This window comes from Tauraco erythrolophus, chromosome Z (genome assembly GCF_009769465.1).
Source record: "Tauraco erythrolophus isolate bTauEry1 chromosome Z, bTauEry1.pri, whole genome shotgun sequence".
In the NCBI taxonomy this organism is placed as follows: Eukaryota; Metazoa; Chordata; class Aves; order Musophagiformes; family Musophagidae; genus Tauraco; species Tauraco erythrolophus.
The window spans coordinates 29,843,834-29,862,718 of record NC_141496.1 but is presented as its reverse complement, the minus strand read 5'-3'; the positions used below and the strand labels follow the sequence as shown (position 1 = coordinate 29,862,718).

Genomic DNA, 18,885 nt, shown 5'->3' with positions numbered 1-18,885 from the left:
AAGGTTATAGGAAGTGCTTAGAGAATGTGGTAAACTTGCTATTTGCAAAGCCTGAGCACATGAAGTATAGTTGTACTGGCAAAGAGACCAGGGATACGCTGTGAAATAGTATTCTATGATCGTAATTAGAACTGGAAACTAACAGCTGGCGGTTCCAGACTGTACGTAAAATTATGATCCTGGTTTAAAGATTCACGCTGTAAATCATGCTCTGTATGAGGCTGCAAATCTATTTTTCCTTTGTGCCAGCTTTGTAGGCAAACCTAATCATTCCACAGTTGTCCATTGTCTCTCATTTCGAAAGGCTCATTAATGTTGCAAATATTGAGTCTGGATTACTAGCCCAGTCACCATACAGAAATAAGAAGAAATTTTGCTGGAACATTTGACTCACAGCTAGCAAGTAAAGTGAAACCTCTGTGATTGAGCTACAGCTAAATCAGTTATTTGTTCTTCTCACACTGGGTTTATTTTCACAGTTTTTTTTTCAGCTGAGTAACATTCGTCTACTGGAAGTACCGTTGATGAAACTTTTTTTATCAGACCAAGGTATATCAAGTGTAAAGGTTTTTGTACATCACAGCCTGACACTACCAAAAATCTTGAAAGGAGAAAAGAACTGTGAAATCTCTTCTTGTATCAGAAGCAGAATATGAGCAAATAGTTTCACACCCAAATTTGCTCAATTTGCAAAGTTTTTTGAGTTCTTTCAGATTAATTTTACCATGGACATGTACAATGTTAATAATCTTGGAAGTTAAGACAACTGTGTCATTTAATTACAAAGAAAATAGTGAAGGAACTCAAACGTGTCTTCAGTTGGCTGAATACTGATAGTCCTGCATTCTTGGAGCTACTTTTCCAATATTTGTTTTGAAATGTTAGCCATATCAAAGGCTATTTTTAAAGTAAAATTTAACATTGTCACTTTAAACAGTTTTTATGCCCTATTTCAGAAAATCTTTGCGTGAAATGAAATACCAGTGCTGGCTTAAGTAGAGCAGAGTAACAGTGGACTTCAGGATAAATTGACAAATAGGTAGATCAGATGGATCTCCTTCTGTCAGTTCACAAAAAACAAACTTGTAGTGATGTTTGTGTTGATTTTTACTGGGCTTTGATGAAAGCAGATGAAAGTGTTGTCTACCTGAAAACGGAGAGTCTTGTGGTTGGATCAATACTGCTACTGCACATGCGTACTTCTGCCCAAACTTAGGGCAGAAGCACCTTGTTCTCTCACATCCCAAGGCTGTGTGAAGCTTGCGGGGGCGCAAGGAGAGTTGCCCTCTCCGGTCCAGTGAAGACTGGTTGCCAGCAGCGAGAAAAACTCCCAGGAGGGATTTCCCTTGAAGATGGCCTTCAGCCTGCAGAGAGCTCCATGGCTACCCTGCAATTGGTAGCAGAGGTGCCTGGCTCCAGGGCCCCGTGCAAGCTGAGATGCCTCTGCACGTGTGTACTTGTGGCACTGCTTTTCAGAAGTGCCTCTTGCTTGCGTGATGCTTTGGGACGCACTTCGGGAGCAAACGGGACTGCCTTTTAGTCTTGAGTGCGCGTTCGTAGGCGCAAATGGCTATGTGCAGGTAAGGCTGGCTGCTGGGGCAGACCTGGGGCATTTTGTGCTAGGATGGCGCTGTCGGGTGCCCAGCTCGTGTCAAGAAACTCCGTGTATTTGGTTCCGGGTTTCTTTTACAACAAACTCCTGAAGCTGCTCTGCAACTCGCCCTCTTCAGCTGGTGTGGCCAAGGCGCGTGCCGGGCCGGGCTGGGTGCGCCCGAGTCAGCGCACCCAGCCGGGGCCGGGGCCGGGGCCTCTTCCCTTGGGCGACGAGGAGGACGAGCCGAGGGCAGCGATGAAGGCGCTGAGCCGCCGGCTCCGCACTGGGGAGGATGCCGTGCAGGGAGCTGCCGCTGCCAGCCACGACGCCCGTAAGTGCGCAGGGGGCGGCGCCGCGGGCCGGAGAGCCCCGCGTTGCCGTGCCTGGAGGCGGCGCGGACGGGGGGGCCTGCCCCGACCCCCTTTTGGCCTCTGCCAAAGCGCGAAGTGCGCGGGGGGGTGGGGGGAAGGAGGAGGTTGAGTTCCTTTACGTGCAGTAAAAGACATCTGTAAGGACTTGTGGATGTGGGATCTGGAGCGCGTGTCTTCCGAGGGACAGGTCCTGCGAACTGCTTGGCGCCCCGCTCTGCGTCCACCCCCGAAGCTGTCCTCGCGAGGGGGTGCGCTGGCGTTGGTCACGTCCCATCACATTCCCAACCGTCCCTGTGTTCGGGTGCGTGCGGGAATCGGAGGACCTGCTGGCCTCCTTGCGCCCAGCAGCACGGCTCCCAGCGACTGGGTCTCCAGCTTTCATCCCGCGAACTGGTTCGTGAAGGAACGGCCTGCTCTGGCGTGGGCGGCAATTAGTGAAAAGGGGTTATTTGTGGAAACTGAGCGCTAATTGTTAAACGCTGCCGCAGCCCTGCCCTGTGATCGCAGCGTGACAGCCAGGAGCTGTTTTCCTGGGACATGCTTCCTGCTTCCAGGCTGGCAAAGAGGGCAGGTAAAGAAAAGAAACAAATAAAATATATTTGTCGGATTTGATAGGTAGCTTTTCCCATGACTTATTTGAATTGGAAAATTACTATTTTTGAAAAATATTCTCGTGACTTAAAAAAAAAATACCTACTTTGCCCTAGTCATATTATTTCCAGTAATAAAGAAGAAAACGTAGAGAAAACATTGAAAATGTCACCAAGCCATTAAATGTATGATTTAATTTTTAGAAATAATAGAACAAAAAGATTTTTGTTGTCATTTGAACCTGAATATTGTTATTATTCTTATATTTTACCTCCTGGAACTCTTCAGCCAATTCAAATTCCTGTTTTTTTTAACATGCGCTTTTTGAGACAATGACAGATTTCATCTTGTGGATACCACAGCAGGAAATTGAAAACGGGGTAGTGGAGATGGAAAGATTTCCATCGTCTGAGTACTGAAACCTCTGGTGCACTCTTTAACTTCATTGGAAAGCATCCTTATCTGTGAAAAGATACCTTATCTGAAAGATAGATGGAGGCCACTAAAATAAGCTGTAAATATGAGGAGAGAAAAATATAATGTACCTCAAAGACTGAATATCTGTTGAACACTTTTTGTTTTGAGATCAACAAAGTGATTTACTTTTCTGCATCTTTTTATTTCCTTGCCCTTCCAAGAGAGAAGAAACATTGGGATGTTCAATACACCGCAGACAGGGCTCTCTGCAAATGAAATCAACTGATAAAATTGCTACTGTTAGTTAGCTCAAAAGAAAAGCAATATAACTATTTTATAGTTATAATCTAAATATTATTACACAGTTATGATATAACCTGTAGGGCAGTAAGCCAGATGTTTTATATGAAGCCAAAGAAAATGCCACACCGCCCTGAAAGATCGACAGCCGCAAACAGATAATCGATTGTTGCTGTTACCTGAAAATAGCGTGATTGCTAGTAACACAAGGAGTGCTAAACCCTGGAGAGCCCAGCTTGGATAGAAAGCTTCCATAAATCTATAGTCTGACAGCTCCCTACTTCTGTAAACCACTAACGTGCCATGGTGTGTCTGGATTACCACTGTTGTTAACTCCTGAATTAAGAAGTATTAAGAGATGTTATGAAGGAACATCACACCCAGAGGAAAAAGTCATCTTTTTAACAGTATACGGCTGATTTGTGACTTCTGGACAGGAGAGAAAAGATAAGTTATTAATTCTTTGTTAGAACTGTCAATGCAGATACAGTAAAGAAACATAAATTTTTCTTATTTGTTAAAGGCAGTGCAAGTAAACTGTTGGGGTTGTTCTTGAATGTCCCGAGATGCAACAGCTTTTATCTTTGCATCCTCATTTTATGAGTCCTTTAATTACCCTGACAGGATGCATTTTATCTTTGCATCCTCACACTCACGTGTGTGTGTTCATCAGCAGGAATGAATGTGACCTAATTGTAATTAATTGCAGCTAATTGGAGCCTTACGTTTTCTTTCCATGTTTGCCACAAATTTGCCTGGAGCAAGATATCCCGTGACCGTCGGTTTGCGCGTGTTTGAACATAATCCCTGTTCGTGATGCTGATTTTGCTGTCAGCCACACTCCTTGTCACAGATGCTGAATGCCAGGGGTGCATTTTTATTTGCAACTGCTTTTTTTTTTTCCCCCTTTTGGCTGTGCCCCCATGTTTTAAAACAAACAAATAATATTACTTCCAGAGAATTTTGGGAGGATTCTTCTGTTCTTTGAGGTGCTTGGATAATGTAATAGGAAAACTGGAAACAGCTTTGCAAGTGTCTAGTTCAATTACTAGCTTGTTTTGTACAGTACAACTGTGATTATTCCCACTGAGATTATAATAACGAGTAACATGTAAACTGCAATTAAGTGAATGCCACACTGATTTTCCTTAATATGCTCTGGAGTCATATGGCCTCAAACTGTATTCTCATTAGGTGTTAATGAACTTAGACATAATGCAGTAGGATGAACTTCCATGGAGGCCTCTAAGGAACAGATAATTGCTGCAGTTTCTAGTTCAACAGAGACTGCTGTCCTCTTTGGTGATATCATTGGAAAAGTGGCTTTCACACCAAAATATTCCAAACAGAAGATACTTAAGCGATTAACTTTTTCAGTGTGATATGCTGGGAAATTAAAAATTATCTATTAACACTTCTGCAACTGATTTAACTGCTATACTAATTTCTTCTAAGTGATTAATTAAATTATAAGGTAGAAATATGAGAAATACTCTGACCTCTTAAGTTAGCTAAACCAGTTACCAGACACTGGAATTTTATTTTCCAAAGTTGCTGAATATTAGATGTCTGAATGCCTGCTGCAGCTATTTTAGTTGACCAAACAAATGTTCATTTTTGGGTTGAGACGTTAAAGAAAGGTCTCAATTTAATAGTAAATTCCACATTGTGGCCAAATTGGAGTTCAACTACACACTTCCCCCCCCTTGTAAATTCCTGGTTTGTTTCAGGGTTGTTTTTTTCAGTTAGGTCATATGGTTTGTTTACTGCTATACATTTTTCTGTATTTTGGTGGTGTGTTCTGTTTTAAAACAGCAGCTTTTCCAAGAATAGGAAATAAATGCTGCATTTTCTACTGTTCAGTGCTATGCCTATAAAATACTTTGGGACCCTTTTAGATGGCAAGAGCTTCATAAATGAACTCTTGTGCCTGTGAGCAGTGCAAATAATAGTAATCCATGCTGTGAAAAGTCTACCTCTATTTGCATTTTAAAGTTGAAACTAGAAACATCAGCCAGCTGTCTCTAGAGGAGAAAAATGTAATCCTGGAACACTTCTATGATGAGAAGCTAGTGATTCATAACATACAAAATCAGGACAAATAACAGAAAGTGAGAACGGTATCATCATGCCTTAAGTTGGTTATGGCTATTTTTTTAGTAATACAATTTTTTCATTGTATTTTTCCACAGTATTGCCAGATGAGAGAGAATTTCAGTATGCTGCTAAAATGAACAATTTGGAAACCATGGAAAAGCTGTTTAAAAAGAATGTTAATATAAATGCTGTAGATACTGTGAGTATGAAGCATCTGACAGATCACTGATCTGAAACGTGACTCCTCGGGGTTGCATGGTGGTATCTCAGCAGGCTAGGCCCATCAATGGCAAGGTGGTGGGGCTGTGGAGTCTCTTCTAGGACCTGATTAAGAAATGTTTCACACATCCAGTATGGACAGTAAGATTGTGCAGCATAACTCACAGGCCTTTGCATTTAGCCACTAGTCACTGTATCACATTGGGAACTAAGGACTTCTGAGTTGTGGTCCCTGGTCTAGTATTTACTCTGTGTTCTCAGGTGACTAATTTCTTAAGTTTTCCATCTTTCAGAGTGGGAGGACTTAACCTCACAGTCACTTTGAGAATGAATTTATGCTGCTAGCATTACAAATTTCAGGTATGAAATGTTATCGTTTGGTTTGTATGGAACCACGGGAGCATTCTACCACATCCTCTGCCTCCAGACTGAGATCAGAGTTCGGATTTACCCCAGAGAGAAAAAAATGTGTTTCTTATGCTAACATCAACTCTAGGCCTAAAATCTGAGAATGTACACTTCACAGTAACAATATGTAGAGCTATGTTCCACACAAGAGGTAGTTCAACAGCAATGGAGCAGTTGTGATAACGATCTGGGAGTTGTGGAGAACAGTTTGCCCTCAGTGGCTACATATGAATCGTCTACCCATGAACATCCCATGTTACTTTATCATGGCTTCTGAAAAAACTTGCATTTTTCCTGACTGGAGAATTGAGGAAATAGTACAGGTGCATTCCTTGGTTTGTTTGTGAAAAGGTTTCTTTCGAATAACCTTCACTTGAACAATGAGAGTGTTCCCATCAATTACATAGTACTCTAAAAAGTCACTTAAAAAGTACTTGCTTCCTTATTGCTTTCCAAAATTCAGGAAATTAAGCTAAATACTTTTCCAGTCCAGTAGTTTGAATCTTTACTCTGTTATCCTTACATCAGAACTATAATACGAGAGTTTTACTAGCATAGCTGCGTGGGTGTGGTGCATTGATTGATTCACCTAGTGGGAACGTAGCTTATACTTGCAAAACCATTCTTTCGTTCATGTTGATCATTCCTGCCCCTGTACTCCCAAGCCAAATAAGCAAGGCTGCCAAAAGGTGAGTTTTGTTGATAGAACTACTTCTGTGCAGGAGGCTTTTTCTGCCATAAATGCACGTCATAAATCCCACCATAAAATAGTAAACGTGAATGCTTCTTGTACTGCATGCATCTCCTCCAGGCAGTATATGATTACTTAATCCCACTTTGACATTTTAGTGAATTTCAGTGGAGGGAGGATGCTACACAGAGTAACTAAATCATTCTGGTTATACAAGAAATCTTTAAGATCAATACCTAAATTCTATCCAAGGGAACAAAAGGCAGATAAAGACCAAGCATGGCTGTTGAAGGAGAAATATGGAGTGAATTCAGAAATCTCGATCAACTGCACAAGGAAAAGAACTGTATTATGGGCTTGACAACCGAAGCTTTGCTTATTTCAGCTAAAGCGCACTGCGTTCCATTTTGCTGTTGCAAGAAGTCATACATCAGCGGTGGATTTTCTTCTCCATCACAAAGCTAGACTTGATATGGCGGATCAGGTAAGCTGGTTTGCATGTTTTGATTCACACAGTATAGGAACACCTTAGGGGAAAAGTAAAAGGGGATATTTGCCTTGATGCTGCCTGTTTTGCAAAGTTAAGTGCTTGCTGTAAATACTCGTTTGTCTTAAGGCTGCACACATTTATATGAAAGAAACATTGTTAGAGGAAAAACACGTTGCTCAGTGCTCTGGCCATGTCGAATACTTGAGTGAGCACAAGGATGGTTGAAGTCACTTTTGCAAATATGCTGTCTGTGGTCGTCGTGTATTAATCATTGGCCACTTCATATGAAAGCAATCACTAAAAAGAAAAATTAGCTCTCAGGATCACGAGGAGCTTAGAAAGTAACTCCTTGTGTTCCTTCCCTCAATTTTTATGTGAGTAGCTTAATGCGAAACTGTCAGCTACTCTGCAGCCTCCAAGATATTAAGAGTTCAGCAGTGTGTGGCTGGTTTTTTTGGACCAGATAGTGATCCACAGTGCAAGATTTGATGCAGGTATTAAAACGAAATGTTTGAGTTATTAATTAACAGGCTATTCAAGCTAGGAGTTTTCCAGCGAACTGAATAATCAAAATAGATGAATCGTTTTCCTTTTTCCCTGTTTGCTTTTTTCTCCTTATCCACCATATGCAGCAGTGTTTAAGTTGTAAGTGAGACAAGTTCCAGGTTGTGGAGGGTGGAGGGAGAAAGCTGCCTTGTTTTCACATTATGTCGAGATGAAAATAAGACAAGACCTGTCAGTTCCAGTTACCAGCAGCTCCTGGCTCGGACATGTTCTTGCAGTGTAGGTAACCATCTCCTCATTAGTGCTGCTTGAGTTGCTCTGAAATGTTCTCTCAAGCTGCCCTGTCCGTGAATACCTCACATACTGCTTTGAAGAAACATGGCCACCTTTCTGGACCCTATCAGCTCCTAAGCAAGTCTTGCACTGTTATAAGTAATGTTTTCCTTTTTGTTTGGCAAGCTGAAAGATGTTGCTTGAATGAAGTACTCTTAAAATTAATAGTCTGTGATATAAATGTTAATCGGGTAGTTGTACAAAAAGTGGACAGTTTTTTTTTAGGTAGCAGTGCTCTCTATAGCAAAATGGATCCCTGGATCTTTTGCAGAGTAGCACTGAGCATAGTGTTAATCTAATTTTATTCTGTAACTATTGTAAATTATACTTTATGACAAATTATTTTTCAGTGGCTATCTTCCATTTTAGTTGAGGCAGTAAGGTGACTCAAAACATTTTATGAGTCCTTTAATTACCCTGATTGGGTGCATTGAAGCCAAGTTGGAAATACAGACCCTCCCCCCATGTTTGAGTTCTGTTAAACACTCAGAATCTCATTCTGATTAAGGATTACCTTTTAATTATTAGCTGTATTTAATTCTTAGATGTTGTTAATAATCTTTGTTAAAAGACCATTGGAAACACTCCATCATAATTAGCTTACAGAGCTTAAATATCATGACATTACATATTGTATTTGACAGTGATTCATGCACTTTCTGGCAGTCAGTTTGATCTTGCAATTGATAAGAAATAGAAAGAAGATACTATGACTTTATTTCTTACTCTATTTCCGTTTCTGACATACTCTTTGTATTAATAAGCATAAGGTCTTAAGCATTCTTAACATTTGCTGGTACAAAAAGTAAGCTGATTAAAAACATCCAATAATGTTCTTAGCAGTAGATATGTGGTGCTCCCACCTTTAGATTGGAGACTTGACATAACCCATGGAGATAGCTAAGATGTTTATTGATTAAGTAGCACATCTCTAAGAAACCAATAATGCATTAAGTGTCTAATAAACGCACTACTATTATTAGTAGTACTATTAATTCACAATTACATCACTCCAAGTTGCAATGATAGAGTTGAAATTCTATTGCTTATTATCGGTATTGGCATTAACACACTATTGCAGCACTGCAAAGAAATCTTATACTACTAACCTGCAATTCTGTCACTTGTCTTTCTGCAAATAGTATCAAAGTATGAGTTTATCCCTTCTTATCTGCCCTACCATCCCAAATCTTTCAAACATGGACCTAATGGAGAGTCCAAGGCAGTCTCTTCTGTATCAGGGGAAGCTTGGGTCTGCAGGTCACCTTCATCGCCATTAGCAGGAACTGAAGAAGAACTTTCCCTTTTTTTGTTCTCTGGCTGATCTTATGTTATTTGCATTTTGTTTTGTTTTTTCTTTTCCTGAACTCATCTTTACGCTACCCTTGTGCCTCCTTTTCTCTACCCAGGCTCCTCCTATCAACAGCCTACACACAGAGTGACTGAGGTGGGAGCCTCTGGAGGTGACCTAGACCAGCCTCATGCTCAAAACATGGTCATGAAAAGCAGGTTGCTAACAGCTATTTCCAGTGTGGTTTTGACTGTTTCCAAGGATGGAGACTCCATAACTTCTCTGGGCAATTGATTACAGTGTTTGATCATCCTTAGAGTAAAAAACTTTTTTCTTATGTTTAAGTGACTTTTCCTGTACTTCAGTTTGTGCCCGTTGCCTCTTTCCCTGTCACTGGATACCACTGAGAAGAGTCTGGCTGCATCTTTTTTACTCCCTTCCATCAGGTATTTATACATAATGATAAAATCCACCTCAGCTGTCTTTGGCTGAACAGTCTCAGGTCTCTCAACCTCATGTCAGATATTGCTTAATCATCTTTGTGGCCCTTTGCTGGACTCTGTACAGTATGTCCATGTCTCTTCTATACTGGGAAGCCGGAACTGGACACAGTGCTCCAGGTGTGTCTCACCAGTGAGTAGAGGGGAAGGATCACTTCCCTGACCAGGAGGCAGTGCTCTTCCTAATGCAGCCCAGGATACCGTTTGACTTGTGTGCTGCAGGAGTACGTTGCTGGCTCATGTTCAACTTAGTGTCTGCCAGGAACCCCACGTCCTTCTCTGCCAAGCTGCTTTCCCTGCAGTTGGCCTCCATTCAGTACTGGTGCCTGGGGTTGCTTCTCCCCAAGTACAGGACTTTGCATTTTCCCTTATTGAATTATTAGCCCATTTCTCCAAACTATCAAGATTCCTCTGGATGGCAGCACACTAATCTGATCCATCAGCCACTCCTTTCAGTATAATATAATCTATAAATTTGCTGTGCGTGCACTCTGCCTCATCATTCAGGTCACTAATGAAGATGTTAAACAGTCCTGGACCCAGGATCAATGGCTAGCATGTGTTGGTAATGACTGGTCTCCACCTGGACTTTGTGCACTTTGGGCCTGACAGTTCAGCTGGCTTTCATTACACCTTTGGGTATCCGTTTGTCTATGCCTGTACTTCATCAGTTTGTCTGCAAGGATGTCATGGGAGGCAGTGTCAAAACTGTTATGAAAGTTGAGATAAACAGTCACTTCTCTCATCCACCAAGCTAGTCTTCGCATTGTACAAGGCTTTCAGGTCCAGTTACTTTTTCTCCTGGGTCATAGTTGGGGAGCTTTTCCAGGGCAGACTTCTGAGCCACAATCACAGATTTTGCCTAAGCCCAGCTTTATTCTTGTAGCCTGTGCACCTGATGTATGTTCTATATTGCTCTCTACTGTTTTCCACTGCAGCTTCTGCTTGCTGTGTCCATTTTGGGGCTCCCCAGTACAGGAAAGATACTGATAAGCTGAAGCGAGTCCAGTGCAGAGCCCTAAGGATGTTCAGGACCCATGTGCAAGGTGTATAAGGAGGTGCTAAGAGAGATGGGTCTGCTCAGCCTAGGGAGAAGAATGATAAGGAGGAGACCTTATGGCTGTCTACAGCTACATAAGGGAAGAATATAGACAAGAGAGACAGACTCTTCTCAGAGGTGTACCGTGATAGCATAAGAGGTAATGGACACAAATTGCAACATGGGAGGTCCCATTTAGATACAAGGCGAAAAAAAACCTCACGGTCAGAGTGGTCAAACACTGGAACAGATTTTCCGGAGAGGTTGTAAAGTCTCAATCTTCAGGCTATTCAGAACTTGACAGGGAAAGGTCCTGAGCAACTTGATCCAGTGTGAGAGGCTTTGAGCAGGAGGCCATAGAAGTGTGACCTCCTGAGCCCTCTTCCAGCCTGAACTGTTTAGTTATTCAATAAATAGTTTGTGACTAGTATCCTGAAGTCCCTGTCGCAGTAAGCATCCTGCTGTCCGAAGTGTGCATAAAAACTGTTCCTGATCTCCATTAGAGACGTGAGTCAAGTTATTTACTACTCATTTATAGAGCAGAAACTGGGAAAGTGTTATAACCGCTAAGGAAGTGCTTTGATCCCCCTTGTTTCCTTTAGGTTTCTCTGATTCCTTCTTCCCGTGGAATACGGGTGTCTTGTGTTTACACAGCACTTGGCACAGTCAGCCGTGATTTATGGTGCTGCACTCAGACACAGTACACACGAATTGAGGAAAACGTGGAAAACCTAGAGACAGATGTCTGTGGCCAAGATGGGAGATACTGGCTGGAAGTACCTTATCTCTTTCCTTTTGGCTCTAAGAAGTTAAAAACATGGCTGTTTATGTTTTTCTTTTTTTTTTTTTTTTTTTTCTGTAAGAGGACAACTTTTCAGAGAATTTGAGAGAATAAAAGAGAACCTTAAAAAGAGGGCTAACTGGAAAATTATGATGACTCATGGAAATATAGTCATTACATATCATCACATGAAATGTCATCCACTGCACCTAGTGCTAACTATCTACGTGATTTCTCACACTGCTAGGAGATAGTACAGATTTTCTAAGAGCCTGTAGAGCCGAAGCCACTCATACACAGAATTAATAAAAACTATTTTTAAAAATTTGGCATGAGGTATTTTGGTGTTAATTTCTGCCTTTATCATTTTATTTGAAGCATGGCTTGACAGTGATTCATCTTGCAGCTTGGACTGGAAATCTGGATATAATGCGAAAATTAGTTAAAGCAGGCGCTGATCAAAAGGCTGAGAATGAGGTTTGTTGATGTCAAATTTTTACCAGCTCTAAACATGTTTACGTTGGAAAAAAATCAAACTTGTTCTTACAGAGTTGATTATGGTTTTTCAGGAAGGAATGAATGTACTGCACTTTGCAGCTCAGAACAACAGCATTAAAATAGTTGATTATTTTCTCCAAGATCTTCATCTGAGTGACTTGAACAAGCCTGACGGGGTACAGTATGTTTCTTTCTGTGTATTTCTTTGGTGTCATGAGACATCTGTTGTGGGCAAAACAATCTTGACTTGAGGAATTTCTATAAGTCTGAATTTATTGCCAGTTATATTAACTTTAAATTACTGATTTGGGTATTGAGAAACAGGTAAGGCAAACAGCCAGACAAGCATTTGGGAAAAACACCTTTCCTCCATCTTTGCCTGTCTCAGCTGTACTCCAGACACCTCTCCTCACCTGCTTCCCTTGGTTTTGCTGCATGTGATGCTTGGTCCCGTCGGTGATGGGAAGCAGAGGAGGTTGTGGTCAGTCCACAGTGGTTTCCTTTTTTTTCTGCTCTTTGCTTCTTACTCTTTTCCTCAGCTCTAGCAAGAGTTCCTCCATGGGGTGCAGTCGCCCTGTGGATGTACTTCTTCCTACGTCTTCTCCCTTACATCCTCCCATGCCTCCTCCTGTATCTCCCCTCGTGCATTCTCCCTGTAGCAGTGACCACCCTTTCTTAAATATATTTTCACAGAGGTGTGGTGTGTTCCTCTGATGGGTTGAATGCTGATACGTGGTGGGTCTGTTTTATCCATTGTGGAGCCAGATGGAAATGTCTGTGACCAGCACAGGGCAGTCTCTGACCTCCTCCCAGACAGCTCACTCCCCCAGCTGTGGCCAACATGGGCATATTTCGCCCATGTAGTACATAAAACTGTATACAACCATCCTACAGAGGTGCATCAACTCTTTGACGGTTCCAGGGCTTTGTCCTCATCAAGTTTGCTGTGTTTTTATTTTTCCTTCCCACAATGTTGGGATCTGGCTTTGAAGACTTCGCTAAGTAGGATATTTTAATTTTACATCAGGAAAATTTGTTCTTGTAGGATCTGTCACCAAAAGAACAAAGCTCCCCTATCCTTTTTTTCGACTCTTGAATTGTGTTGACCCAGTCGTGCAAAATTCTGAATTCTTTCTATACATGACAAGGTTGACAAAACAGAGTTAATTTAACAAAAACACCCTGTGTGTTTTAGGCCTTGGGAAAGGAAAGGTGAATAATAATCTTCTTTATGTTGAGGTGGTTTCATAATTATCTATTAGTTGCTTGCATTTTTTTCTTAGACATTTAATGTAGGCCACTGTCAGGTAGTGAGGCTAATTGGTTAGACGGCCTCACTGTCTGACCAGTGGCATGGGTTTATATCAAGATACCTTTCTGCAGTTGAGTTTTAAACAGTTGAAAAAGTTTTTGTTAGTTTAACCACCACCAAAAAACATCCCACAGGATGAAACTTATGAGATAAGTTTATTCTGGTCTGTCTGTGCAGAATTCAGATCAAACATGTTGTGCCGTGGAAACAAATCTTACAACTTCTTTGCTGCCTATTTCTGAGCATCCTCAGACTTTTAACAAAACGTTTCTTTTGATAAATAGTTTCATACTGAGAAGAATAAAGAATTAAATATTTTGAGCATATTTCCTACCTCATTATAATTTCTGAACAGTTTTCAAATATTTTCTTCAGGTTTTGCAAGATGTATAATCTATTTTTTTTCACTAAGTAAATATTGCACCTTTTTTTTTTCTTCTTACTCTTCTTGTATATGTATCTACTCTTTTGTTGATTTACTTAGTCATATGATACATATATTTTTATGCAGGACATACATGCGCATATGTGTGCCATATATCTAGTAACTGGAAGCAAACTACTTTTACTTTCAGTAACGCTGTGTTTCTTTCCGTAATTGTTTTCTAGAAAGGTAAAAAGCCATTTCTTCTGGCATCTGAAAAAGGCCATGTTGACATGATAAACAATTTGATTTCTCTGAAGCTATTTACATCTGAAAAAGATAAGGTAAGGGCTTCTTTTTCAAAGAAGTAAACTGAAAATGTACTTGTGAAAGATTACTTTGTTTCAGTGGTGTAATTACTACATAACTGAGTGACAGGAGTATCTGTGCAGATGTCAGGGTGCTGGCAGTGATACATACTGGACCAACAAACATACAGTGACGATGATTTTTCAGTGATTAAGGGAGGACAGTGGACCTTCTAGTCTTATTGCCAGGAAGCATTTCCATTTGCATTAATAATTCATGCAAAACAAGACGAGCATATGCTGTCTGTTGGGAGAAGCGGGAAGGTCTGGTGATGAAGGTGCCAGCCTCTGTACTGGGACATCATGTTTCCCAGTTTTTCGCTCTGCTCAACTGTGTTGGTTTGTCACTGCTAAGTGCTGCATGACTAATTTTTTGAAGTTGTTCAAATGCTTCAGGACACAAATAAACACCCATGGGTATTTTTCAGTAGTACCTGAACACTTCAGTCTGATTGAGTTTGCTTTTGACACTGCACTTTAAGGTGTCTAAATAACTTTCAAAGCCTGCCCTTAAATTTCCTTACTCCTTACTTCACTGTTTGTGGAATGAGCATGTCACTCTTTCTCTGCATTCAAGGCATTGCAAAGATAAATACATTAAAAATGGCCAGATACTGCATTTGTAGAACCAGGTAAGCAAGCACTCAGGAAGTTATGCCTCTTTTTTTTTTTTTTTTTTTTTTGTGTGTGTGTGTGTGTGTTCTGATGACACTTTAAAAGCTGCAGTGCAACCTGGAGCTCTGATGTGCTAAGTAGTTTATCAGCAGCAGTTAAATAACAGTGTTGTTCCAGACATCTAGCAGGCTGAATGTGTAAAGCAGCAATGATGGGAGGCGAATGCTGTGATCCTGAAGTTTAAGTAGGTGAGAAGCCAGGATAGAAACTCATCTCGTGGGTCACTGGAAGCAATTGCACTGTAACCATCAATTAACAAACATAACTTTTCCTAGAATGTATTTGGATTTTCGGCCCCTCCACCTCCACAGCGCTCTGATTGAAAAGTTGTTCTGGACCTTCACTTCTCTGAGGGTTAGGATTCTTCTCTTGATTTCCAGTTTTAGTTTGTTTCTAGCCAATTTTAAACTTGTTCATGTGCCAGCATTGTCTTTTAGCTCAAAAGCTGCTGCTCTTGCTGATATCATCTACTTGCTCTTTGCTTTTGTTTGCTTGCTGGTATGGTAGGTTTTTTTCCTTAACTAGCTAGTGACAACTTGTACTGATGGTGAAGAGGATTGAAGATCATGGTGTTGGCATCAAAGACACTACAAGATTATACTTACCTAGGTTTTGATTGTGTATCTTTAAATCAGTGCTTTTGGTGGTTTGATGTCCCTGTCCTTCTAGGAACAAATGCCCAAAGATTTCTGCTGATTCATTCTTTAGGAGTTAGAATTTTAGACCTTTTTCACTGGTAATACACTGCAGTTTTTAGAATATAAGACAACCAATTAGACCAAGGATATGTCTGCATGCATATGAAAAGATTCCTGTTGGATTAGTCTGAATCTTGGAACCTGCCGTGCATCTGCCTCCTTCTTCTTATATGCAAAAGAGAGATAGAAAGAACAAAAGCTTTGTGTTTTTACTTAATGTTTTGACTTTATTCTGGGGTTTAAAATACCTTATTTGATATTTTAATTTCAAGGAGGGAAACACAGCATTGCATCTAGCAGCCAAAAACGGTCACAGCAAAGTTGTAGAAATTCTGCTCGAACAGTGGGAAGAAATAAATGACCTCAATCAGGTAAGGACACAGAAATTACTGGAAGAGACGAAGTTAGAAATTTGAAAAATCAACTCAAAAATAACATTTTAAAGGAATAAATCTTGCATTGAGTAGACTTCATTAGTTCTACTGCTTTTCTAGTACTTTTGCATCCTGCTTCATTGTCCCTTATCCAATAAATTCAGCTCCATTAATTCCTTCAATGTCTCTTCCTCTGTCCTCTATTCGTTACACAATGACCTCCCCTCCATCTCATAAGCTTTTACATATCTACTGGTAGAAGGAAACAGAGCATGACCTAACCTCCACCTTGCTTCCTGTCCTCCAAGGTTTCTGGCCACATGATCCCATTCCTTTTACCATGTCTGATGCTTTTCAGGCTATTCACTGAGTCAGTTCAACATGTATACCCAGCACATACCGTTGCAGGCACCTCAGCATCTTTGCTGGTCTCAGATTTGTACCTTGTTCATCTGATCTCAGTTGACTCCACAGAACTGGCTGCAGACACTGCCTACCCACTTTTTCTTTTCCAGGTTAGCATTGGTGAGCTCAGCCAGCATATTCATGAATTGCATATTGGCCATGAAGGTTGTATCCTTGAGTCGATGCACACATGAGCTTAATTTTAAGGCTTAAAGTAGGGATGGGGGAGGGAAATGGACACTAACTACTCAACTCGGGTTTCCTGCTTTGCAAAGGGTCCTTGTGTCTTCTGCTTCTTCTGTGAGGCAGCTGGAACGAACTGGGCTAGTTAACTCGCTTTGTTGTGGGCTAGCATGGCCAGTGCGGGAACCTGCGTGTGGTTGATGGTCTGTTCTGCTGGCCCAGTGGGCGAAGTGAGTAAGGGACATCCACTGCAACCCGAGGCCCTCCTCCTCCTTAATCAACAACAGTTTTGTAGTTCAAGGGTTCTCTTTTACCTAACTTCTCTGTTATCTCTGGCTATGCAAGCTTCGAGGTACATGAGCCCCTTTGAAATGTGAAGCCCTCACGTTTCCAAGTCTTGTCTAACAATGTTGCTTCTGCACGCAAAGCTTATACTTGCTTGCTATGGCTAATGGACCTTCCTGTCCAGCTAGAGATGTTCTAGTCTGTGGATAAACAGGTCTCTCTTTCCCCAGCATGAACAAAGCACTAAAATATATTAAGTTTACCAGAATAATGGTGGCAGGAGTTTAAGCAACAAAAAATCGGGATTTATTGATGCTTCTGTGAATGCTGAAACATTAGAGTAACTTTCACTAAACGTTTGTGTATTTTAGGAGTTCAAAAGCAGGGATTAGATCATTGTGCAGCTGATGTAACTTACTTTAGAGACTTGCAGTGGAGACATGGAGCAATTGCTACCCGCCGTCTTTGTTTCTGTGCCTGTTGCTAGCAATTATCTTTGAGAAGAGTGTGCTTAATATTTATGAACTAGTTGTCTGTATCATAAACCTTGCTGTATATCTGTCCGTATAAATATCATCTGCCACTTAAGTGATGGTGAGTTGCCATTTCATTTAAGTGTTAATTTAGAAGCATTCTCTTGTGACCATCTCCCCTTTTCTCTTGAGCTGGACAAGTTTGATCAAGCTAACCTGTTTTGTGTCACAGCCTTATAGTCACATGGCTTAAACTGGAACAGACATTTTCTCTCTGTCGATCTAGAATGGAGAAACTCCGTTTTACTTGTCTGTTGAAGGAGGTCATGAAAAGTGTGCTGAACTTCTACTGGAAGCAGGGAGTGACATCAATGTTTTAACTCAGGTATGTACACAGTATCCCTCCAGCACACAGGTACTGGGACACCCTGGGCTGTGGGAAGGATGTCTTGTCTTGTCTTATCTTCTCTTTTCTGTGTGTACTGACAGTATATTTGCTCTGCTTATTTTTGTGAAATGGTAAAAAAATAAATTAATTGATAAAAAATAGAATTTGGAATATAGAGTGCGCTAACAGAATAGAACTGATGTGGAAGAAATACAGCATAGACTTATTTGACAGAGTACTGTGATGGAACTTTTTTTTTTAACTGTATGTCCAATAATAAAACATATGACTAAGAAACGTAACCAACCAGGGTAACTGAAAATCCTCCGTTTTGGCAGTGTATATGACTGAACTGATGACAAACTTGTTCTTAACATCTGGTTCCAGGACTCCAGTCCAGCTCACATCTATTGAATAGCCTTGGCTTGCCTGCTGTGGAAAGTTTATCATTCCAGCAGACTGAGAGCTTCTTTCTTTCAGCAAAATTACTAAGTGAAAAATTTCTATTGATTTATTTTTAAAATTTTGTTAATGTGACTGTACTTGCTTGTTAAAGGTCAAACTGAACTAACAGCCTAGGGGACATGTTGGCTTCGTCATTGTCTATGGTGCAGCTGACAATGCTAATTTATCTAAGAGAGATTGAAAAGGACTCTTGTATACTGGTGGTTTTAGCATGTTTGTTGTGATAAAGTAAAAACAGGAAGTTCTTTCAGTATTTACAAAACCACATCACACTAACTGCTGATCCACTTCATTTTATATAATTTTATCAAAAGGAGGGTTTTTTTGAGGGGGGGACAATAACACAAATTCACATGAAAGATTATCCAGTATTGATAGCTCTCTTTAGTGCTGTTTTTCTAGCAACAAGAATGTAAGATTTTGCTGTCCATACCATTTCTTTCAGAACAGCAGCAGTGCTTTGCAGATTGCAATTCAGAATAGACATCTATCCTTGGTCACTTTTCTTATTGATAAAAATATTGACCTGGTCCCTAAACCTGAGGTGAGTGTGTATCTGTATAACTGTTCTGCTGTTGTGTGGCATGTCCTGTCTTTTATGGCCTTCCTTTGGAATACAGACAGCCGAATGAGACTGACTTTTGTTTGCTATACACATCATTACGAGGTTTATGGATGTTGATTAGCAATATGTTGTACAAACCCAGTCAGTGCCTGGACAGACTGGTGCAGTGCAGTGTAGAAGTGGCCAGGCTAAGCCAAGGACTGGGC

At 40.8% G+C, this 18,885-nt stretch overlaps 1 protein-coding gene across 2 annotated transcripts in view; it reads left to right on the top strand.

Moving 5' to 3' along the window:
* Positions 1-1,849: 1,849 nt before the first annotated feature.
* Positions 1,850-18,885, top strand: part of ANKDD1B (ankyrin repeat and death domain containing 1B) — a 29,733-nt gene continuing 12,697 nt past the window's right edge. The window contains exons 1-9 of one of the 2 annotated variants that reach the window (XM_086629663.1): positions 1,850-1,925; positions 5,466-5,569; positions 7,074-7,172; positions 12,005-12,103; positions 12,196-12,300; positions 14,046-14,144; positions 15,814-15,912; positions 17,548-17,646; positions 18,560-18,658. In XM_086629663.1, coding sequence (XP_086485789.1) covers positions 1,850-1,925; positions 5,466-5,569; positions 7,074-7,172; positions 12,005-12,103; positions 12,196-12,300; positions 14,046-14,144; positions 15,814-15,912; positions 17,548-17,646; positions 18,560-18,658 — 879 coding nt within the window. Of the gene's footprint in view, positions 1,926-5,465; positions 5,570-7,073; positions 7,173-12,004; positions 12,104-12,195; positions 12,301-14,045; positions 14,145-15,813; positions 15,913-17,547; positions 17,677-18,559; positions 18,659-18,885 lie in introns of both variants that reach the window. The other variant, XM_086629662.1, reaches the window with a different exon arrangement.